A 22,071-nucleotide genomic window follows, 5' to 3' on the forward strand; every position below is an offset into this window, starting at 1 on the left:
GCCGGCGGAGCGGCGCCGGCCCCGCGGGACACAGCTGCCCCTGTAGCTTCCGTGACCTCTGTGCCCAGCATGTCGCTGCATCCCGCTGCCCGCAACGCACCGGCACAGACCCCATAAACGCGCCCTGCCACAGCCCTGGCTTGGTCTCCTCCTTACCCCGTGTGTGGCACAGAGTGGACGCGCCCCAGCCCCAGGTCCCCCATGGTGCGTGCTGTGGTCTGCACGAGGGGGCCACATGAGCCGGAGAGCAGATGGCATGGGGGTCACAGAGCACCAGGGACACAGGGCCAGCCCAGGGAGGAGACAGCATGGGGGTCAGAGAGCACCAGGAACACAGGGCTAGCCCAGGGAGGAGACAGCATGGGGGTCACAGGGCACCAGGGACACAGGGCCAGCCCAGGGAGGAGACAGCATGGGGGTCACAGAGCACCAGGGACACAGGGCCAGCCCAGGGACTGGACAGCATGAGGGTCACAGGGCACCAGGGGCACAGTGTGGGCAGGGCACAGGAGGGCATCAGGGACAAGAGGTGAAAGAGCAGGGACAGGGCTAGGGAGGGGAATGCATGGTCTAACCTCAGTCCCCTGGCCGCACTGCTGCCACCAGCTGGCACACTTCATGTGGGCTGAGGCTCTCACTGGGGTGCCAGAGGGGTGGCAGAAGCATTCCAGCTCGCTCTGCTCCTAGTCCTGCTGGCTCTGAAGCAGCTGGTCCCCGATGCTTCTGCTCAGCAAGTCACAGGCAGACATGGAGAGAGGGGCAAGGACAGACCCCATTAGCAGAAAGGCCCAGGGGAGCAGCAAGGACAACACGGCTGCAGGGGCAGGAGTGCTGATGGGTGGCAGAGACATTGGGATGGGGCAGTGGCAGGGACAGCACCGCGCTGGGGCCGGGACGTCACCAGGAGGGGAAGGTACCGGGACCCGGCACGGCGGGCGCGGAGCGGAGCGGGCTGCGGCGCCCCCTGCTGGCCCCGCGGGGCAGCGCAACGGGACGAGCGGCCGTCGGGCTCTGGGCCAGCGGCGCCCGGTGAGCTGGGGCCGTACAGCGCTTCCCCGGCGATGGTCCCGGTGAGCTGGGGCCCTAACAGCTCCTGCCCGGCGATGGTCCCGGTGAGCTGGGGCCGTACAGCTCCTGCCCGGCGATGGTCCCGGTGAGCTGGGGCCGTACAGCTCCTGCCCGGCGATGGTCCCGGTGAGCTGGGGCCGTACAGCTCCTGCCCGGCGATGGTCCCGGTGGGCTGGGGCCGTACAGCGCTTCCCCGGCGATGGTACCGGTGCCGAGCCCGTCCCGCAGAAGATGCGGCAATGGCGCGGCCGGCTCGGGACGGTGGCGAACGCGCCGGGCAGCGGCTCCAGAGGGCACAAGGGGCGGCTGCTGAAACGATCGAGACCAGGTTACGGGGTAAGGGCAGGAGCACACGGCCGGTACCGGGTCCTGCTGAGCTCCCAGAGCGGCGGCGGTGAACGGCAACGCTCGGGGGCAGCGCCGCGGGGACACGGAGCCCGTGTCTGACCCCCCTCCGCTCCCGGAGCTCGGCCGGGCTCCATCCGTGCGGGGACACAGCGGGTGCTGGTGCTGGTGCTCCCGCAGGCCTGCTCAGGAACTGGATGCAGATGGAAGGACGGGCCGGCAGCCCTCGCTGTGCCTGTGCAGGCACCGCTGTCCCCTTCTCTCCTGTCCTTTGTTCCTGCATCACCTTCTGTGTTTCTCAGCCCACCGCTAGCTCATCCAACATTTCTTCTGCACCTTCCTGACCTCTTGCCAGCCTGATCTGGTTTTGGATCCTTTAACAGCAAAAATCTCAACCCCCAGGTGATTACTTTGTTTCTGTAAGGAGGAAGATGAGAGGTTTTCAGCCCTTCAGATTGAAGTACTAACCATAGAGTCTTCTCCCGTTGCTGGGAGTGTGGGGAACTGCAGTTCCCCCTGTGGTTCAAGAACACGTGTGTCGACATGGATCTGGAACTGTTCTGCGGTGGCCATCCTCACAAACATTGCAACAGTGGGCTGCTTCATGTAGCTCTTACGTTGTACTACTGGTACAGGAACAGCAGGACCCGAGGTGCTCCCCGGGCACGGAGGTGAGGTGGAAGCAGGGAGCGCCCGCTGTACGCTGCAACACGTGTTCCCAGCAGCCCACAGCCCGCTGACCGTGCTGCCGCGCAAGTGAGAGCTGCAAACGCAGCCTGACGCGGTGCGAGACGCCCAGCCTCGGCCGGGCTCCTGGGAGCCCGCTGCCGCGGGGAGTGCGCAGCGGGGAGCAGCGGGCAGTGGGCACTTAGCAGCGGGGAGCAGCGGGCAGTGGGCACTGGGCAGCGGGGAGCAGCGGGCAGTGGGCACTGGGCAGCGGGGAGCAGCGGGCAGTGGGCAGCGGGCAGCGGGGAGCAGCGGGCAGTGGGCACCGGGCAGGGGGCAGAGGGGAGCAGCGGGCAGTGGGCACCGGGCAGGGGGCAGCGGGGAGCAGCGGGCAGTGGGCACTTAGCAGCAGGGAGCAGTGGGCAGTGGGCACTGGGCAGCTGGGAGCAGTGGGCAATGGGCAGCGTGGTGCAGCGGGCAGTGGGCACTGGGCAGCGGGGAGCAGCGGGCAGTGGGCACCGGGCAGGGGGCAGCGGGGAGCAGCGGGGAGCAGCGGGGAGCAGCGGGCACTGAGCAGCGGGCAGTGAGCAGCGGGCAGTGAGTAGTGGGCAGCGGGGAGCAGCGGGCAGTGGGCAGCGGCCAGTGAGGAGCAGCAGGCAGTGGGCAGCGGGGAGCAGCGGGCAGTGGGCAGCGGGCAGTGAGTAGTGGGCAGCAGGGAGCAGCGGGCAGTGGGCAGCGGGCAGTGAGGAGCAGCGGGCAGCGGGCAGCGGGGAGCAGCGGGCAGTGGGCAGCGGGCAGTGAGGAGCAGCAGGCAGTGGGCAGCGGGGAGCAGCGGGCAGTGGGCAGCGGGCAGTGAGGAGCAGCAGGCAGCGGGCAGCGGGCGCTGCGCCCCGTGGAGCCCGATCCCGGAGCCCGATCCCGCCCCCGCGCCGCCGCCCGCCGGAGGGGGCGTGGTCACCGCCGCTGTCCCCGCCCCCCGAGGCATCCCATTGGCCGCAGCTGTCGTGACGCTCCGCTCGGCGCCCAACGGGGCGCTGCCACACGGCAGATCCGGCTGCGGGGGCGGGACTTCCGGCCTGCGGCCCCGGCGCCTGTTGAGCTGCCCGCCGCCGCCGCGCAGGGACCGACCGCGCCGCCCGCCATGTCCGCGCCGCTTCCGCCGCCCCTGCGCGCCGCGCTGCTGCTGCTGCCGCTCCTCGCCCTCGCCGCGCGCGCCTCCGACGTGGTGGAGCTCAGCGATGCCGATTTCGAGAGCGGCCTGGCCGAGCGCCCGGGGCTGGTGCTCGTGGAGTTCTTCGCGCCCTGGTGAGGGGCCGGGCGCGGCGGGGCCGGGCGGCGGGTGCGGGAGAGGCCGGGCGGCGGGTGCGGGAGGGGCCGGGCGGCCGGTGCGGGAGAGGCCGGGCGGCGGGTGCGGGAGAAGGCGGGCGGCGGGTGCGGGAGAAGGCGGGCGGCGGGTGCGGGAGAAGGCGGGCGGCGGGTGCGGGAGAGGCCGGGCGGCGGGTGCGGGAGAAGGCGGGCGCGGGAGGGACCGGGCGGGCGCGGGGCTCCCTGCTGGACTAAACTCCCCCATCCCCCCAGGTGCGGGCACTGCAAGCGGCTGGCGCCGGAGTACGAGTCGGCGGCGACCAGGCTGAAGGGGATCGTGCCCCTCGTGAAGGTGAGGACTGGCCGCCCCCATGGGCCGCCCCGGGTGAGGCTTGCGGGGAGACCTCGGTCACATCCGAGCTCTGCCGTTGTAGCCGGCTCCTGGGGCGCGCACGATCCCCTGCGGAGCTCCTCGGGGCTCTGATGGGCTTCGTGCCTCTGAAGACGTAGACGGCAGGGAAGGATCTGGAAGCCGGGGCCCCACAGGGGCTGCGGCTGCTCTGGCAGGGTGCAGCAGCACAGACGGTGTGAACGGTGGGTGCACAAAGGAGGGGGGGAAGGAGCAACCTTTGAGCTGTGCAGTCTGCTCTGAGAAATACCCTGGTTCTGTACTTGACCATGTCGTCCTTTGGCTTAGAAAGTGAGGATTGTTGTCTTGAGAGCTTCCTTTCCTGCCAGAAAACTTGTGTGTTTCCCAGATCAGGCTCTTCCTTTCTGGGAAGCATCATTAACACGGCTGCCACCTTACCAGCTGAGGTCAGCCTGTCTCCCACAGGCCTTGTGCAGACCTTAGGGCTGATTTCTAGTAGTTTGTTGTGTGCAGCCTGGCCAAGCTCACAATTACTTAATCTTTCTAGTATTTCCTCACATACTTTTCTGGGGCTGTGACTACACCCATGCTGCCTCTTACCCCCTTCTTTACTGTCTGCCTTTCAGTCTCGTAGATGCTTTGTGGATCCTTAGACTCTATATGAAAGGAATCCAGCCTCAGTAAAGGCAGCTGAGATCTTTCAGACTCCCTAGACTTTGTGTGACAGTGCAGGCAGCAGCAGAGCTGCTTTCCTTTGTGAGCACAGGTTTCTAGGTCACGGAGTAGCATTGTTTCCCTTCTTTTAGGTTGACTGTACAGCAAACTCGAACACCTGTAATAAGTATGGAGTCAGTGGATATCCCACCTTAAAGATTTTTCGAGATGGAGAAGAGGCAGGAACCTATGACGGACCCAGGACAGCGGGTAAGAGTTTGTCAGCAAGCATCTGGGTTGTTGAAATGGTGCTGGAGGGCAGATCCATGCGTTGCAGGCTCATAGCAGGAATGTTACATGTCTTGAGAGATAAAAAGAAGGTTCCCACCCACACACCTTCCCCAGGCATTGCCCTTTCCAGAACTCTTTGTACTGGCAGAGCCCTGGATGTTTATGATCCCTTAAGACTGTCTTTTAAAGGTGAAGGTTTCCATGTTATCTTTTAACTCCCAGTACCCTTGATAGACAGGATCTGAGAGACACTGGAGAGCATCCTTTAGAGTCACATCGTATTTATTGTGTGGGAGAAACAAACGGCTTCTGCTGCGGCAATTTTTGTTTTGGGAAGTTTGACCAAAAGAACTTTCCCTAGATTGCTTTAATCATTTACCTTTTCATTTAAGATGGGATTGTCAGTCATCTCAAGAAACAGGCAGGACCTGCTTCAGTGGCTCTCAGTTCTGTGGCTGACTTTGAGAAGTTCATCGGTGATAAAGATGCTTCAGTGGTGGGTGAGTAGCTCCTGTGCAGCACTGAAACAGCTCTGGGAGGTGCCTCAGGGCATACACCTGAGAGATACTCTCCCTACACCTTGGAAGGGTAAGAAGCAGCATCACAAACTGTAGCAAGAGAAAGTTCAGCTGGACATGAGCAGAACAGTTTTTCATCCTGAGACTGATCAGGTGCTGGAACATGTCCCAGAGGGATTGGGAAACAGGCACATTTTCAAAACCCAGCTGGACAAAGCCCTGAGCAACCTGATCTGACTGTGAGGCAGCAAGTTGCACTTGGGCACCTCTGGAGATCCCTTCCAACTTCAGGTTTCTTTTGTCCTCCCCTGTCAGTGTTTGGCTGCCTGTCAGACCTCCTGGCACCAGCACAGCGTATCTCTCTGGGTGCCTGACTGCAGGTAGCTTTGGGTTGCTGGAGAGGGCTGCCTCATGGCACTGGGAAGCTGTGAGCATCGTGTGGTTTGGACACAGTTTGCCCATGGCAGCAGCAGGTTTCCTTTGTGTGGATCAGGTGCTGTCTCACAGCTGTCCCTGGCTGAGTGTCCATCAGTGTTCCCAAGCCCATATCTGTTGAGCACTAGCAGCAGTTGCTGTCTCTGGCAGTGTCATGTGGTTACAAAGGGGCTTCTTGGTGCTCACAGGACAACTGCCTTTTGCTTAAATGACTAAGCTGGGCAGGCTCCTGAGTAACTTTCCTGCTGGTGGAAGGAAGGGAATATAGAAAGGCCCCACTAAAAATGGGAGAAAAGATGTCAAAGACACACCGGAGGACCTGATTCAGGGGAGATCTTTCAGTGCATAGTAGAGGTAAATGATGAGGGCTGCACAGTGGTTTAGGGTCACCATCTGTGTTTCTGCTGCAGGCTTCTTTGCAGATGCTTCTGGTGATGCATACTCAGAGTTCGTGAAAGCTGCCAACAACCTACGAGATAACTACCGCTTCGCACACACGAGTGAGGAGCAGTTGGTGCAGAAGTACGAGGAAGATGGAGAGTAAGTTACTTAACACAAAGATTTCTTGTTATGGAGACATCTGGAACAAATTAATGGATCCCCATTGTTCACTGGATTCTCTTTCTGAACGTAGCTGAAGGTTGTGTTTCCTCTCCCAGCTGCCAGAGCCCTGTCTGGCTTTGTGTCTTTAAGCTGAGATGGGAAGGTACCAATGGTGGCTGGCTCTGGAGGGTCAGTGTTGGCCTCCAGCTGGGAGGTTTCTCACCTGAGGCATTTTGGTGTGGTGGGATTTCTTATTTTATCTTGTGGCCTGCCTGAAAATGGAGAGGGGTCTGACAGGTAGGTCTAAAGCAGTAATCCCACCGAGAAACCAGACAGTCTTGTTGAAGCTATGAACTGTGAATGTGGGTAGTCACTGGAGATTGGGTTCTGACCTCATCCAGCTGCCGTCCTTGGAAGTCCAGGGATGCATTGAACTAATTCACAACACCTGCTTCCCCTCAGGGGTATAGTCTTATTCCGGCCTCCACGCCTGGCAAACAAGTTTGAGGACAGCTCCATCAAGTACCCAGAAGACAAAGTCACCAGTGGAAAGATAAAGAAATTCATCCAGGAGAACATGTGAGTGATTCCTGTCCAGAGACCGTGACAGACTGGCCCTAGTTGCATTCAGCCTTATCAGAACTCGCTTCCTCTAGCTGGTACTGCTGCCACATCCTGCTCAGTGTCCAAAATTGCTGTCAGGCCCACACCATCTCCCGTGGGGGGAATCCTGGCATGGCTGTTGGCATTTACACTCCATGTTGTAACCACCACACTTCCATTTGAAAACTGAGCTTCCTCAGAAGCGTGCCAGCTTTGGCCTTACTTAGGTCAGATGCAGCCATTGGTGACATGGCTAGAGGTGGAGATTTGGCTTAGAATTATGTGGGATGTGAATGGGTAAAGTGTGTCTTCCGTGGGTCTTGCTGGTCACTGGCACGTCATGTTCTTGGATGGGAAACATGAGTGTGCTGCATCAAACCTCTTCCTGGGAGGTGACGAGTTCTGGGCAGTGCAAGTGAAGCCGACAACATCCATCTCATTGACAGCTTTGGCATCTGCCCACACATGACTGAAGACAACAAAGACTTGATCCAAGGAAAGGACTTGTTGGTGGCCTACTATGATGTGGACTATGAGAAGAACGCCAAGGGCTCCAACTACTGGCGCAACAGGTATGTAGGGAAGGGCTCTGCCCTGCTGCCCCTCTCCCTGCTGCTCCATAGCTCAGATGACAAAGTTCCTCCTATTGATGATACATGAGTTCTGTCTCTTAAAGCTTCCAGGTGAGTTTCCTGCAGAGCCCAGAGCATGCAATGTATGTCCTTTGAAACCCCACCTGCTTGCTTTTGGATTCCTAGACCTTAGGCATGAACTTCCTTCTTGATGCTGTGTGGGATCCTGGCCTCTGCATTCCCCACTGCCCGAGACCCTGGCAGCTATGCTGACGGGGAGAGTGGAAGCATACATTTGCACAGGCCTCATTTCACAACAGACACAAGCTTGCTCTTGTGCTTCTCAACAGCGTTTCTCTAGGACTTGCTGATGCAGAACACATCACCCCACTGAATCCTTTGTCCAGTGTACACTCCAACTCAAAAGCTGTTCACGTCATCGAAGAAAATGTTCCACGGAATCACACTTAGTGTTTTGTGGCTTGTTTGTGTTTCTCCCTCAGAGTTATGATGATTGCAAAGAAGTTCTTAGATGCTGGCCACAAACTGTCTTTTGCTGTTGCTAGTCGGAAAACCTTTGCCCATGAGCTGTCAGAGTTTGGTCTGGACAGCAGCGTGGGTGAGGCTCCAGTGGTTGCCATCAGAACTGCTAAAGGAGAAAAATACGTCATGCAGGAGGAATTCTCGTAAGTTTCTGAACTTGGCAGAGTTGCCTCTTGCTTGATGGACTTTGGTCTGGGGTCTGAGACCAGACTGTACTTTCTTAGCTTGGAGGAAATGGGAAAGCTGGGTGTTTCAGCTGAAAAAATGTTTTCTGGGTCAAAATGGCTCCTGCCCAGTATTTTCATGCCCTCTGGAGAGCTTGCAGCCCCTCTTCAGATAAAGTGGAGAATTTAATTCCAGGTGTTTTAGTGCTGATTAGGTGCTGAGGTGCATTAAAGGGCACAGGAAATAGTTGTACCTTTCTTCTTGAGAAAAGAACCTTAAGGGTGTTGGAAAGTCTAGAACTCAGAATGGGATGTGCATCCAGCCTCCTGTCAAAACTCCTAAAGGCATCATGGCACTTGTGGGGTCCTCCAAGCCAGCCCCAGACCGATGCTTTCAGACATGAAAGTGGCATCTGTTCTGTGGGTGGAAGGAGCTTAAATCAGCCTTGGAAGTTTTCTTCTCTCATGCTGTGTGTGTGATGATGGCTGTAAAACGTCACTTCGCTTTCAGCCGTGATGGGAAGGCTCTGGAGAGATTCCTGCAAGATTACTTCGATGGAAACCTGAAAAAGTATCTGAAATCAGAGCCCATCCCTGACAGCAACGATGGCCCCGTGAAGGTGAGTGCAGCATCACACAGCAGCAGCTCCTGACAAGCACATCTGGAGACACTGTTCAGAACAGCTCCTAATCTGATGCTAGGATTGTGTGCTGCAAGTGCTGCCTGTGGCAGCTTGAGAAGCCTCTGCTGTGACAGATACAAGAGTTCAGTCCTTTGCCATCTCGTGGTTTTCGGAGCCAAGGGAGACATGCAGCTTGCAGTTTTGACTTCATTTTGTGCTCTCAGCACAGTAGCTGCTGCTCGAGCATGCCAGTGATGTGCTTTACAAGTGCAGGATCATCCAGACTTACAGGGGTTATGCAAAGGGCTGCTGTCTTGGCTCGTGCTCCGTCACGGCCTGGCCTTCACATTGGTCATGACTGTGCTATTCCTAAAGAGTTACACGTTCATCTCACTGGGTGGGGGTGGCAGAGCTCCTGCCTCTCACTGCTGCCCATAATTCTGCCCTGAATGGAAAGCATTCCATGGCCCAACTTCACAAGGGCCTTACAAGGGAGTGGCCTTACAACATCACTGCTTGTTTCTGTGTGGGTGGGATGGCCTCAGCCATCAGTCTTGCTAGGCTGATTCCTCATCCTGGGGCTTGCTGGGATTAGAAGTAATTACTTTGTCCTCCTCCTGCAAGGATACCAGATGCAAACCTCACTGGCAGGTAACACTGATGCCTTATGGCAGGTTTTTACCTGGAAGCTGAGCGTGCTGCAGCTCGGTGAAGAGCTGGGTGTTTGGTCATTTTGCTGCTTGCTGTGTAGGTGCAGTGCAACTCTTACTGGGTGGGAGGGCAGACTTTCTTGGCAGAGTGTGTGGAGCTTGTCATGTTACAGCCTCCCTCTTAGAAGAAACCTGACTTTTATGATCACACATTATCAGGTGGTGGTTGCTGAGAACTTTGATGAAATCGTTAATGCAGAAGACAAAGATGTCCTGATAGAGTTCTATGCACCCTGGTGTGGCCATTGCAAGAACCTGGAGCCCAAATACAAAGAACTGGGGGAGAAGGTAGGTCTGGGACTCTGTTGCAAATTCAAATTGAATTCTGCAGCACTAAACAATCCTGCAGGTTCTGTCTGTGTAGCCTTTGTGATAACAGGACATAGTTGTTCCTTCCCAAGGACTGTGGGTTCTGGCATCTCCTGTGAGTGCAGGAGTACATCAGAGCAATACATTAGCAGGATCTGGAGCATGGTAACAACCACACTTGCAAGTTTATCTGTCCCCTTTGCTGTGGGACATAAATACTCCCTGATTTCTCGACTGCCAAAGTTCCTCACTTCAAGGTGGACAGTAAGCAGTTACTCTGGGGTAGGCACTCCAGAAGTTACACCAGCCCAGTTCAGCAGGTGCCCCTGGGAGATGTGGATGGATGAGGAGGGACTTTGTTCCCTGTGCCCCTGCTGAGGCAGGAGTAAAAGGCTCAGAAGTTTGCTCCCCTTTTGGCATCCTGTGTGTGCTGTTCTCTGATGTCACTGCCTCAGATTGTGTCAATAGTGAGCTCCTGGTGTTAACTGCTGTGCTCTGGTTACTAACAAACTCTTTCTACCAACAGCTCAGTAAAGACCCCAATATCATCATTGCCAAAATGGATGCTACAGCCAATGATGTGCCTTCTCCATATGAAGTCAGAGGGTAGGTCTTACTGTTGTTACACCCCTGTGTCAGTGGGGGAATTCAGGCTTCTGTCTCTGTCCAGAAACCACATCTGAAGAGCTGAAAGAGTCTGACAGGAAGAATGGGTGGGTGGGATTAGTGTGCTAGGGCTGAGCATTTGCTGAGGGTGAAGAAATCAAGAGTGAAAACAAAGGGCATTCATCTGCCTTGCTTCTCTGGGATGGTGGTGTCTTGGCTGTGCCTGGAGGCCTGTCTTGCTGGCTTTGAATCTGTTGTGATTTTGTTCTTGTCTATGTAAGAGCAACGCTGGGCCAAGCCTTGGAGGCCACAGCTACTGGCTGGAGAGCTGTGCCCATGTTAAAGCAGGGGGTGCAGGGTGCCAGTCCCTTTGAGGGCCAGCCTGCTGCTCTGAAAGAAAACGAGCACATTAGCAGCTCAGATGTGTCTTCTCTTCCCAGCTTCCCCACCATCTATTTTGCTCCAGCTGGCAAGAAGCAGAATCCAAAGAAGTATGAGGTGGGTATTTTGCTTCTCTTGCTAATGTGTAGAGAAGTGGTGCCATCATCCAGGGGTCCAAGGCCGCCCTGGAGCTGCAGGTGGTTGTGGGAGCTGTGGGCTCTGTCCTGTCACCTTGGGAGCGCAGACAGTGGTATCTGCTGGGAGCCCCTGGGGAGAAGCTCTGCTTAAAGTCCCTTTGCTGTCCTGCCCTGGCCACGGGGCAGCCTGCAGGGAGCACAGCCCTGCCTCACCATCTTTGCTTTCTGCAGGGGGGCAGAGAAGTGAGTGACTTCATCAGCTACTTGAAGCGGGAGGCAACCAACACTCCTGTGCTGCAGGAGGAAGATAAAGCCAAGAAATCCAAGAAGAAGGTGAAGGAGGATTTGTAAAGTACCCACTCAGCCTCTTGTCAGGATGAGCTCTGTGTGAATCGGGGAAGCACGGGGCAGACTGGGGCCAGTTCTGGGTGGTGGCAAGCCAGTGACCATGTGGGCCGAGGGGACCCAGCTGCTGTATCTAGTTCTGTTTCATTTCCTGCCGTCTCTTAGCTGCACTGTTGTGGGGCTCCCCAGACTGGTTTGTTTTGTGGCTTGGGAGGGGGTGGGGGGTAGGGTTATTTTCTAATTTTTTTTGTACATTTGGAGAAGTGAAACAATAAAATGACCCCCTTGAGACCCAGAGTCCCTGTCCTGTGGAGACTGTCCAACTGAACACCAGGATCCTGCTCTTCCCTGGCAGCAACTTCCTACCATGCATCTGGTTTCCTTCACTGAGCCTTTAGAACTATCTAAATATTAAGCACAGCCTTCAGCCTGTTGCCCTTCCTTAGCCAACCAGACTCCTTCCAGAATGTAGCAGCAGCAGCTGTCCCAGTGTGCTGGGTTTCAGGTGCTACATTGACGCAGATTTTGGACTTGGGGACTCTGAATGCTTTTGCTGTCCCTGTATTGCCCCAGCAGGTTCGGAGAGAAAGAGTAACACTCGATGCAACTGTTGGTGCAGGCACAGAGAGCAGTCTGCCACAGGGCTTGCTCAGCAGCATACAAGCAGCAGCAATAAATCACCAAGTTGGTGCAGAAGTAGTCACGTGTAGGGGAGGAGCGCTGCTCACTCCAGACTCTGCCCAGCTGCAGGAGGGGCCAGTGCTGAGGGTTTTCTCACGGCCAGGAGGCTTGTCTGTGGCTTGGTGTGGTTAGGACAGTTAAGACCAGTTAATTGTAAGGTCATTACTCCTTTGAGTAGAAAGCAGGCTGGTAGCTGTTGCTTTCGCCTCAGGAGGGAGAGGAGCAGGATGCTGTGCTGCAGGTGGGTGGTGTGGGCTGGGACCAGCAGTCTCAGGGTACAAACAGACCTGACTTCCTTTGCCCCAGAACGTGGCTGGAGAGGGAGATGGTGGGTAAACAGAGGTGGGCTGTTGTCTCTCTGAATTATTGGGCTGCATGTGAGTTGAACTGAGGATGAGCAGACTCCTAAGGCACTGCTGTTACCATGGCAAGAGCCAGTGCTCATTTTCTCTGTGGATTCCTCCCCCACAACTCCAAAGGCTGTGTGCCAATTATTTATTGCTCCTGGAATTCTCCAGGTACAGGAGATTGTTCAGTGCTGAGCACATGGTTCTGTCTACAGCAGTATGAGAATTTCTTCCCCAGCCACATCAGTCACCTGCCTTCAGCACTCTGCTGCTGGGCAGCCAGTGCTCTGTCCCAGAGCAGACACCAAGGCACTTCAGGGGGAGCGTGTCTGTGACACTGAGTGGTCCTTGCACCTCAGCCTGGAAGGACTCCTGCAGCATAGTGTAAGGAACAGGAACACAACTGGCACTGCTGGACTACCCTCTGCAAAACCAAACTGCAGCACTGCTTCCTTCACAGATGGGGCACTGCGCTGCGTCAGGCAGGGAGGGCCAGGGAAAGCTGTTCTGACTCCTTGGTTAGCTTCATAGCCTGTAACTTCAGTCCTCTCAGAACTTACGAGGTAAGTTCTTCAGCCCTCTCAGTGCTGGTGCCTGAAGCAGCAAGGGTGCAGTGAGCAGAGGCTTGGTGAAGCTTCCTGGTAAGAGGGACAAAGGATGTGAGAAAGGGCGTTGTGCTGGGAATGATGGTGCCTTCTGCTGCCATTAACGTGAAATTAATGAGGCTTCAGGGGAGGAGAAACAGACATCTGAGGATTTGCAGGTTAACTCAGCAAACATGAGTGACATGGGCCTTGCTCTCAGCAAGAGACCTGTGTGGAAAGCTGGCCCAACTCTGAGAGAGCAATGCATCCATGAGGGTTGGCTCAGGCCTCAGCAAAGGGTCCCAGTGTGCCCAGCTCTGCCTCCTCTGCAGCCACGGCTACCTGCAGCCAGCCCCAGACAATGCAGGGCAGGGGGAGGAGCCCCCCAGCAGCCACTCCTGGGCTGGGAGACACTCTTGAACCCTATCTTCATTCTAATACACCCTCAGGGATCTTCCTCCACCACGTCAGGGGATAGGTCCTGATATACACAGCAAACAGAGCTGCAGCAGCAGTGTGCTTATGAGCTCTCACTTCCTTCAAACTGTAGAATGAGACTTTTGATGTGGGACAGCTTGTGGTGGAGATAGTCACAGTGGTTCTGCTGGTAGCTGGGATAAGTCTGGTGGGGGAAAAAAGCCAATGTATATGGATCACCTCTAGGAGGGAACCCAGTCCCTGTTCTGTATTCAGCCTCACCTTCTTGCAATGACTATACTCTTGCACAATTGCAGCTTCAAGCGCCCGAAACCCAAAAGAAGTGGGTGAGAAGAAGTGGAACATGGCTGTATTGAGCCATCATCATGCCCCACATCTCCTGCTTGCCTTGTGCTCCTCTGTTCCTTGTTTCAGCATCTTCTTTTTGGCTCCCAGTTGAATGAATTTCTGGTTTGTGTTACTAATGAGAGTGTGCAGATTGAGGTTCTCCCTGTAGTCTGCACTAAATGCTGCCTCATGCGCTCTGCTGAGAGATGGATGGTGTTTCCTGCCGTGACCAGAAGTTTGTTCTCCCTGGGCCAATAAGACTTGTGTGGCAGAGCAGAGCACTTGCTCTGGGTGTAGTGGGAGTTGATGGTGCTAGGTTGTCTTGCTGAGGTGTTTGGCACAAAGGGCATCAAGCGGCAAGGGCTGTGCCCTGGCTGTGCCCAGGGCCTGGCTGGCAGCCCTTGTGCTGCTAGGGGTGCAGCAGGGAGCTTCTCTCTGTGTCTGCCCAATACTGAGTGGCTGGGCCAGGTTACACTGGGCAGGAGGGAGCCCTGTGGCAGTGAGGGCTGAGCTCTCTTACCACAAGTAATCTGGGATACTTGCTAAGGAGGAGCTGCCAGCCTGGGACCTGGCAGACAACAAGGAGGTTTAAAGCTCGCTGGAGCACATCTCTTCCACCATGGCCAGGACACATCCCAGCCCAGGCTCACCGGAGGGCCCCCTCTCCAAAGCCACCTGTGCAGTCCCAGGGGTCTGGTGGGCATGGAGCCCCTGGCCCATGGGAGAGACTGCAGGGGTCTTCTGGGAAGCCTGGGAGGCTGGGGGTGTGTAGGGCACGTGAACTGTGACCCAGCAGCTCGCTGGGACAGCACCAGCTGCACACACTCTGAGCTGGGCCCTGGTTTGTTCCGCCTGGAGTGGGAGAGGGAGAAGGCAAAGAGCCACAGAGGGGTCCTGGGGTCTCAGGGCTCTCAGGCACTGCCAGCGGGACGGGCCGTCAGGGCCATACTCCCCCCAGCCCGGAGTGTGGCTGATCCACCCCCCGCTGCCCATGGCTCCCGCTGGAAGCAGCACCGGCGCCACCGACATGTCCCATCCCTCCGTTCTTCCCAATCCCCTCAGCCCCGGCCTCCCCGCCTCCCCCGACCACCCTTCGGTTCCCTTCCACGCATCTCCCCGGTCCCCGCCACGCCGTGGCCGCCATGGGTACCCCGGTACCTGCCCGTCTCTCCGTGTCGTCTGGCCATCCCGGGCTGTCCGCGCCGCCGGGACTCGCACGTGCAGGAGGCTGAGCACAGCAGCCCCGGTCCCGGAGCCTCCCGCGCAGCTCTGCCCGCGGCCGCAGCACGGCCCCGAGTGCGGGACCGCGGGGCGCGGTCCGTGTCGGTGCCCGTGCCCGTGCCGGGGGGCAGCGGCGGGGCGGGGCGGCGGCTGCAGCCCCGAGCTTGAGCAGGCTATTTTTGCTGCCGGCCCGCATTAATCCCCTGAGCAGCTTCCCGGCGTTAGATAACGGCGCGGCGGGATGCTCTCGGCGGCGGCCGCGGCCCGGACAGTCGCGGCGCGGTGGCACCGGCGACGCGCCCGGTGAGGGCTGGGGGCCGCGGGCGCCCGCCGCCGAGCCCCGGGGCAGCCCGGACCGAGGCCGGCTGGTAGCGGCGAGGCGGGCCGGGGGCAGGGATGCCGGGACCTTCGCCCGGCGGCTCCCCGGAGCGGGAGGCGGGGGCCCGAGGGCGGCCGAGGGGATCTGGCCGGGGCCGGCGGGTGCGGTTCCGCCTGCCCCACACCGCCATCGCGCTGCCGTCGGTGCGCGAGGAGGAGCGCGTCTTCTACCGGCGCCTGGAGGCGCTGGCGGCCCCGGGCCCCGGTGGCTTCGGGCCGCTCTTCACGGCCGACGGCTGGAGCGACCTGACGGGTGAGCGTCGGCGGGGAGAGCCGGGACCGGGGTGCCGAGCCCTGGGATCCCGGGACGGCGCTCAGGACCGGCCCCGCCCGCAGAGGACCGTCTGCTGCGGAAGCGGGTGGTGCGGGACGGGCAGGGCGGGCCGCAGCCCGGGCCAGGACAGGAGGTATCAGTGAAGGTGCTGGGCGCGCTGGAGGACGGTGGGCTGGTGGAACGGGACCCACGGCTCACTTTCGTGCCGGGCCACGGCGACGTCGTGCAGGTCAGTCCCAGCCGGGGCGCGGTGCGGGCTGCATGCTGCTCAGTGCCGCGCCTGGACAGCCCCGACGGTGCCCGTGTCCGCAGGCCCTGGAGCTGGGTGTCCCCACCATGCAGCCCGGGGAGGTCTCCTTCTTCCTCGCCGCCTTTCCTTATGCCTACGGCCACCCGGGCAGGTAGAGCGGGCGGGCAGGGTCCGGGGGGCTCGGCGAGCAGGGGGGCCGGGGGGGGCAGGGGACCAGAGGCCGGGCAGGGGCAGCCGGCGCTGTGCCCGCAGGGAGCCCGACGTGCCGCCCGAGGCGCCGCTGCTGTTCGAGGTGACGCTGCTCGAGGTGCGGGACGGCTCCGACCCGCAGCCGCTGCCGCCCGCTGTCCGCCTGCGCCTGGGCTCGCAGCGGAGGGAGCGTGGCAACTTCCACTTCGCGCGGGGTGACTTCGCGGCGGCGCTGCGCTCGTACCGCCTGGCCCTGCTCGCCCTCGACGGCCCCGCCGCCGGTGAGACCGGGCGGGGAGGCGGGAGGGACGGGGCTGCGGGGCGGGGGCACTGAGGCCGCCCTCGCCCCGCAGCTCCGCCCGGGCCGCAGGAGGAAGAGGAGCTGCGGGAGCAGCGCGTCAAGTGCTTCAACAACTGCGCGGCCGCCGAGATAAAGCTGCAGCGGACGGCCGAGGCGCTGGAGGACTGCGAGGCGGCACTGCGCATCAGCCCCGACAACGGCCGGGCGCTGCTCCGGCGGGGGCAGGTGGGCCCCGCAACGCCTCTCACCGCCCCGCGCCGCGCCCGCCCGCTGCCGCACGCCCGCTCCCGCCCGCTCTTCTCCCCGCAGCTCCTGGCGCAGGAGGGCCGGGACGCGGAGGCCGCGCTCGTCCTGAAGAGAGCCCTGGAGCTGGACCCGGCCAGCAAGGTCCGGCCGGCGGGGTGCGGGGGCGCCGGGCCGGGCGGGATCCCGCAAAAGCGCGGCTGGGGGGGGGGGGGGGCCCTGGGCTCCGCTGTCCCGCTGCAGCCGCTCTGCCGCCCGCAGGTGATCCACGACGAGCTCTCGCGGCTGGTGAAGCGCCAGAGCCCCTCGGCCCTCACCGCCCCGCAGGAGCCGCCCCGCACCCCGATACCGCCGCCGAGCCCCGGGTGCGTGTGCGCGCCGTCAGCGCGGGCCGGGCCGGCGCGGGATGCGGGGCGCGGGGCTGGATTTGCCTGTCCTGGGCGACCCGTCCCCGCGGGGCGGCGGGAGGGGCGGTGGGAGCGGGGACGGGACGGAGCGGGGACGGGACGGAGCGGGGGCCGCGGGGGGCACGCTCCGCTCCCACGGGAGGCGCGCGCCCCGCAGCACCCGCTCGGCCGAGGCCCCGCCCACAGCGCGAGCGAGTGGGTGTGGCCCGTGTACGCCCCGCCCCCCCGCGCGTGGGCGCGCCTCCGGCGCCTGCGCCCCAGCTTCCGGTTTTTTCGCCCCCGCCGGCAGCACGGCGGCCGTAGCCCGCGGCCAATCAGGCGGGGCCAAGGCGCGGCAGCGCGCCAATGGGCGGGAGGCGGGGGCGGGCTCTGCGCGGCGATTGGCCGCGCCGCGTCCTTAAAGAGCGGGGCGGGGCGGAGCCCGTGGAGGGGGTCGGTGCGGGACGTGGCGGCGGAGCGGCGGCGGGAGGCAGCGGCGCCATGACCCGTGAGTGCGGGCCGCGCCGCGCCGGGGCCTCTTCTGCGGCCAGAGCCGCCCGGGGGGTGGGGGTAGGGGGCGCTGGGGCTGGCGAGCGTGGGGCCGGGGCGCGGGCTGGGCCGTGCGACCGGGGCTGGGCCTGCGCCTTGGGACCCGGCCCCGGGCCTGGCCTGTTCTGAGGCTACCGCGCCGTCGCAGGCGGGAACCAGCGCGAACTGGCGCGGCAGAAGAACCTGAAGAAGCAGAGCGACTCGGGCAAGGGCAAGCGGCGTGACGACGGGCTCTCGGCCGCCGCCCGCAAGCAGAGGTGAGCGCCGGGCCGGCCCTGCCGGCCCCCCCGCCTCGCTCCCCGACCCCGCGCGCGTCCCGCTGGCGGTGCCGCCGCCGCCAGCCCCGCGCCGCGCTCTCCCGCAGGGACTCGGAGATCATGCAACAGAAGCAGAAGAAAGCCGACGAGAAGAAGGAGGGCGCCAAGTAGCCCGCGGTCAAGCCGGACTGCCGCCGCCCCGGGGCCGGGCCGCCCGCCGGCAGGATGCCCAGCGCAGCCCCGGGGTCGGGCCGCCCCACCGGGGCCCCCGGCAGCGCCCTGCACCTCCGTCGGGGCCGTCTCCTATTAAAGTAGCTTGTGCAGCCCTGCAGGGCCTGTCTCCTCCCTCCGTGCGCTCGGGCGGGGGGGCTGGGGCGGCCGGGGGCACCGCGGCCGTGTCCCGGCCGGGAGGGAGTGGCGGCGGCCGGGGGCTGTGCCGGCGGAGAGGAGCGATGGACCCGGCGCGGCTGTTGTGGTGTGGAGCGGCTGCATCTTCACGGTGAGGAACAAAGATGAGGCTGGGCCTGGGAGGTCCCCGCGGAGCAGCCGGGAGACGCCGGTACAACTGGGGCGGGTGGGGGGCCCCGGGGGGGCGAGGGGCGGGCGTAGGGAGAGGAGTGAATGGGATCGCCGGCAGCCCACAGGGACGGCAGCGGGGAAGGATGGTGCGGCTGGGGCGGACTGTGGCTGCGGGCTGGGGAGATGGCGGCTGGGCCGGGCAGGTGCGGCGGCTCCGCGGGGCTGTCGGGGAGCGCACACGGAGGCTGCAGCCGGCGTTGCCCTGCGCTAGGTCTGGCAGCAGCGTGGGGCTGCCCTCGGGGTGATGCCGCGGTCTGGGCCGGCGTGGGGGGCTTGGCTCTGGCCTGCTGTCCGCTTCACCTCCCTGCAGGGCCCGCGGCTGCGTCAGCCAGTGCCGCGGCTCCCCGGACAGAGCCCGGGGCTGCCGCTGGCCTTGCCGGCCGGGGCCATGCCAGGGCTGCTCACCGGGCGAGGTGCAGGGCCGCCTCCACCACGCTGCTGCTGTCCTTGGCGCTGGTCTCACAGAACAGGGCGCTGTGGGCCTGGGGGAGCAGCAGGTATTGGCGGGGCTGGCGCTACCCCGGGCCTGGCAATACCCGCTCTGCTCACCATCGCCAGCCGCTGGCCCTGGGCCGTGCCCACCACTATGGCCTCCGGCAGCCCGGCCCGCAGGTCCGTCTTGTTCCCCACCAGCATGAGTGGCTGCGGCCTGGTGCAGGCCTGTGCAAGGGAAGAGTGGCTCAGGACTCTGCGGGGCTGGCAGCCTCCTGCCCAGCCATGGCACATCTCTGGGAGCCACACAGCTCTGCCACACACACCCTCTGCCTCCCCTTGTGCTTGGGCTGTGCGTGGGAGCAGGGGGGTTCCAGACTCCACACCAACACTTCTGAAAGGGAGAAATTGGGGAAAAGCATTCCCCTTGCTCCCAGGGGCTGGCCCCTGCCTGGCTCAGCAAGCAGCCCAACTCCTTCCCCTCACCCCTGCTCCCCTGGACCCATTTGGAGCACGGCACAGCCCACCCCTCCCTGAGGAGCTGGGGGCCTGTTGGATGTGTCTCCTACCTTGATGTCCTCCATCCACTGGCGGATGCTGAGGAAGCTGCTCGGGGAGCTGATTTCGTAGAGGAGCAGCACACCGTGGGCTTGGCGGAAGTAGGACCAGGCGATGCTGCGGTACCTGGGGCCAGAGTGTTGCTGCTGCAGGGGCTGCTGGCTCGGGGAGCTACTGGACAGAGCCTGGCCCTGCCTGGCAGCAGCCCCTGTGCTCTCACCTCTCCTGCCCAGCTGTGTCCCAGATCTGGAAGGTGGTTTGCTCCCCATCCACCAGCAACTGCTTTATCTGGAAGTCCACCCCTGTGAGGAGGGACCATCAGGCTCTGCCCCGGCCTGGAGGGGTGCTTGAGAGTGGTGCTGGGCGTGTAGGTACCGAGGGTGTTGGAGATGTCTCCTCTGAACTCATTCATGCAGAGGCGCAGCAAGAAGCTGGACTTCCCTGTGCCTCTGTCCCCCGCCAGCACCAGCCGGTACATGAGACACGGCTCCTCTCTCCTCTCACACCCCTGCTGAGACCAGAGCTCGTGGGGTGCCAGTGCAGGGTTGCAGGTGCCCTGGATCCCTGCTCCAGCCTGGCCCTTGGTGCTGGAGGGGGAGGTGCTGGTTACCTCAAGCACAAAGGCGGGAAGCTTCATCTTGCAGCACCTGGCAGAGCTGTGGGACCCCTCTGTCTTGCCTGTCAGGGGGCTGAGGGCCTGATGGGTGATGTGCTGTGGTGAGGGGCCTGAGCCCTGGAGCTGTGGCAGGCAGAACTGTGTTCCTCTCCACAGCCCAGAGTGCCAGGCTGGGGACAGATCCCTCACCTTCGTGCCCTGTGGGGAGACCTGTCCTCTGAGCTGCAGCTGCTTGTGCTGCTGAGTGAGGAGCCCGTGTCTGTGCTGGAGGCTGAGCTCTGGTGCTCGTGGCAGTGCTGCAGTCCCAGGCTCCACCTGCCCAGGAGCCAGTGTCGGGAGCTGCTCCCCTCAATCCTGTGTGAGGGCAGTGCTGGGGAAGCTGCCCCTGCAAGCCTCTGTCACTCACCTGCATTGGGTGCCTGTTGGGCAGGGCACCAGGGGGCTCAGTGACCAGACAGGGGAGGTGGCTGTGGGGCAGAAGGTGTTCAGCACAAATGCACCCTGGGGGACTACTGGAGGTCTGTAATCTCTACTTCCAGGGGCTTGTTTGGGTCCCAGAGTGCTGGCAGCAGCCTGTGTCCTCTGTCCCCATGAGCCTGACCCAGCTCATATGCTGCTAGGGACAGCATGGGCGGCTGAGCCAGTCTGCCCCTGCCCCCATCCCACCACACTGCCCTCCCCCCAGGGCTGCAGGGGCTGCAGGGCTCACCCGCCAGGGATCCATTGAGCACAGACGTCTGTTGCTCTCCCAGCAGCTCCTGTGCATGGTCCTGGCAGGAGCGAGCAGCCTGAGGTGTGGGGGCAGCAGAGGAGGCTGTACCCAGAGCCAGGGCACCCTCCAGGCTGGAGCACATCCCTGGCTGTCCTGGTGGCTGCTGCCTGGCCATGCTGAGACATGCTGCAGCACCCTGACTTGGCTCTCATGCCAGGTTCTCCTCTGCAGCTCCCGTGTGTCTGGATGCTCCCTGCAAGGACCCTGTGGGGACCTGTGGCCTTGGCTGCCACGGGGCTGCTCCCAGCACAGAGCTGCCTGAGGAGGTGCTGGGACAGCTGAGGAGCCCCAAGGACACGCAGCGCCTGTCACAGGGCTGTGCCAGCAGCTCTGGGCAGGCTTCCCAGCTGCCCATGACAGAGCACAGCAAGACAGCGTGTCCCTGCCTGTGCCTGGCCCTCCCCATGGCTGCGGGACAGGCTGGAGCGCACAGGGCTGGCAGAGACCCCCCTCCTGCAGCCAGGCTCTGCAGGGTACGCCCCAGCAGCACTGCTGGCCCTGCCGGTCCTTTCCCCCGAAGTGCCCCCCCTGCCCTGGTGCTGGGCCCGCTGCCAGAGGTGCCCCCACACAGGGAGCAGCGCAGCCATCGTTCTGTGCCAGGGCCAGGGCAGCCCTCCAGCTCCCAGGGCTCAGCAACCCCTGCCCAGCCCTACCTGGGCCGTGTCCCCAGGCTGACGCTGCTGACACCGGGCTCCCTTCCCCAACTCCCACAGGGGTCCCTCCATGTCCTGGGGAGGGAGAGGTGTGAGCTGCAGCCCTGGGGCACTGCAGACACCCCCTGCTCCCAGCACAGCCCCCACTGCTGCTGCTGCGGGCTCCCGGTGGAGGCTGCACTGCTGGACAGGGACCAGGCTGGACCCCTCACCTCCCACCCCCGGGTGCCCCCTCACCTGCCTGGGACCGTATCCCCCTTGGCATAGGAGGTGGGTGGGTGCAGGGCCTCGAGGGAACCCTGGCTGTGGGTTCCCATCCAGTGCCAGCCACCTCGGCAGCCTGTTGGGTGCAGCTGAGGGTGGTCCCACGGCACGGTCGGGCCGCTGGAGCCGCCACACCGTGTTTGCTCTGTGGGTGGGGGCCCGGGGCTGGGCTGTGATCCTGCAGCGGTGCTGGTGCTGTGCCCTCTGCAGCTGGGCCAGGCTCTTGTTGCCCACATCAGGACCCACTGCCTCTGGCTCCCCCAGGTCTCCCCTCCTGCCGGGCTGCTGGGGCATGGGAGGTTCTGTCTGCGGGTCCCTGCGTCCTCCCCAGGGCTGAGCTCACCTGACAGCATAGGGGGAGGTCTGGGGGTGCTGTCAGCACAGTCGCCAGGCAGAGAGGCAGCTGGCGGTGCTGGGATGGGACAGGATGGGCTGGATCCAGGGCTGGGCATGGTGCCTGTGGGACCCCAGTGTCCTGGGGCAGGTCCTGGGCTCGAAGCAGTCACTGCTGCCTGGGCAGCTGCTTGTCTGGGGCCTCTGTGCTTCCACTGGCCCTGCTGCCAGACCAGGACGGTGTCCTGACA

At 62.0% G+C, this 22,071-nt stretch overlaps 2 protein-coding genes across 2 annotated transcripts; both read left to right on the forward strand.

The window, feature by feature from the left end:
- Positions 1 to 3,171: 3,171 nt before the first annotated feature.
- Positions 3,172 to 11,485, forward strand: PDIA3 (protein disulfide isomerase family A member 3). Its single transcript, XM_062000091.1, has 13 exons — positions 3,172 to 3,384; positions 3,658 to 3,736; positions 4,561 to 4,678; positions 5,092 to 5,199; positions 6,063 to 6,192; positions 6,658 to 6,774; positions 7,245 to 7,370; positions 7,874 to 8,056; positions 8,589 to 8,697; positions 9,570 to 9,698; positions 10,246 to 10,325; positions 10,766 to 10,823; positions 11,075 to 11,485. The coding sequence occupies exons 1-13, from the start codon at positions 3,221 to 3,223 to the stop codon at positions 11,192 to 11,194; spliced, it is 1,521 nt and encodes a 506-aa protein (XP_061856075.1). The 5' UTR covers positions 3,172 to 3,220; the 3' UTR covers positions 11,195 to 11,485.
- A 5,733-nt stretch (positions 11,486 to 17,218) lies between these two features.
- SERF2 (small EDRK-rich factor 2) lies at positions 17,219 to 17,944 on the forward strand. The gene is made up of 3 exons (XM_061999972.1): positions 17,219 to 17,315; positions 17,505 to 17,613; positions 17,721 to 17,944. The coding sequence occupies exons 1-3, from the start codon at positions 17,309 to 17,311 to the stop codon at positions 17,782 to 17,784; spliced, it is 180 nt and encodes a 59-aa protein (XP_061855956.1). The 5' UTR covers positions 17,219 to 17,308; the 3' UTR covers positions 17,785 to 17,944.
- Positions 17,945 to 22,071: the final 4,127 nt, after the last annotated feature.

This window comes from Colius striatus, chromosome 7 (assembly GCF_028858725.1).
Source record: "Colius striatus isolate bColStr4 chromosome 7, bColStr4.1.hap1, whole genome shotgun sequence".
In the NCBI taxonomy this organism is placed as follows: Eukaryota; Metazoa; Chordata; class Aves; order Coliiformes; family Coliidae; genus Colius; species Colius striatus.

What these genes read in the sequence shown, in the direction of transcription:
- SERF2 (XM_061999972.1), top strand. An exon ending in GCCGCCGCCCGCAAGCAGAG is followed by an intron (nt 17,614 to 17,720) that starts GTGAGCGCCGGG and finishes GCTCTCCCGCAG; the next exon opens with GGACTCGGAGATCATGCAAC.
- PDIA3 (XM_062000091.1), top strand. Translation starts at nt 3,221, where the DNA reads ATGTCCGCGCCGCTTCCGCCGCCCCTGCGCGCCGCGCTGCTGCTGCTG. An exon ending in TGACGGACCCAGGACAGCGG is followed by an intron (nt 4,679 to 5,091) that starts GTAAGAGTTTGT and finishes TTTTCATTTAAG; the next exon opens with ATGGGATTGTCAGTCATCTC. An exon ending in TAAAGATGCTTCAGTGGTGG is followed by an intron (nt 5,200 to 6,062) that starts GTGAGTAGCTCC and finishes TTTCTGCTGCAG; the next exon opens with GCTTCTTTGCAGATGCTTCT.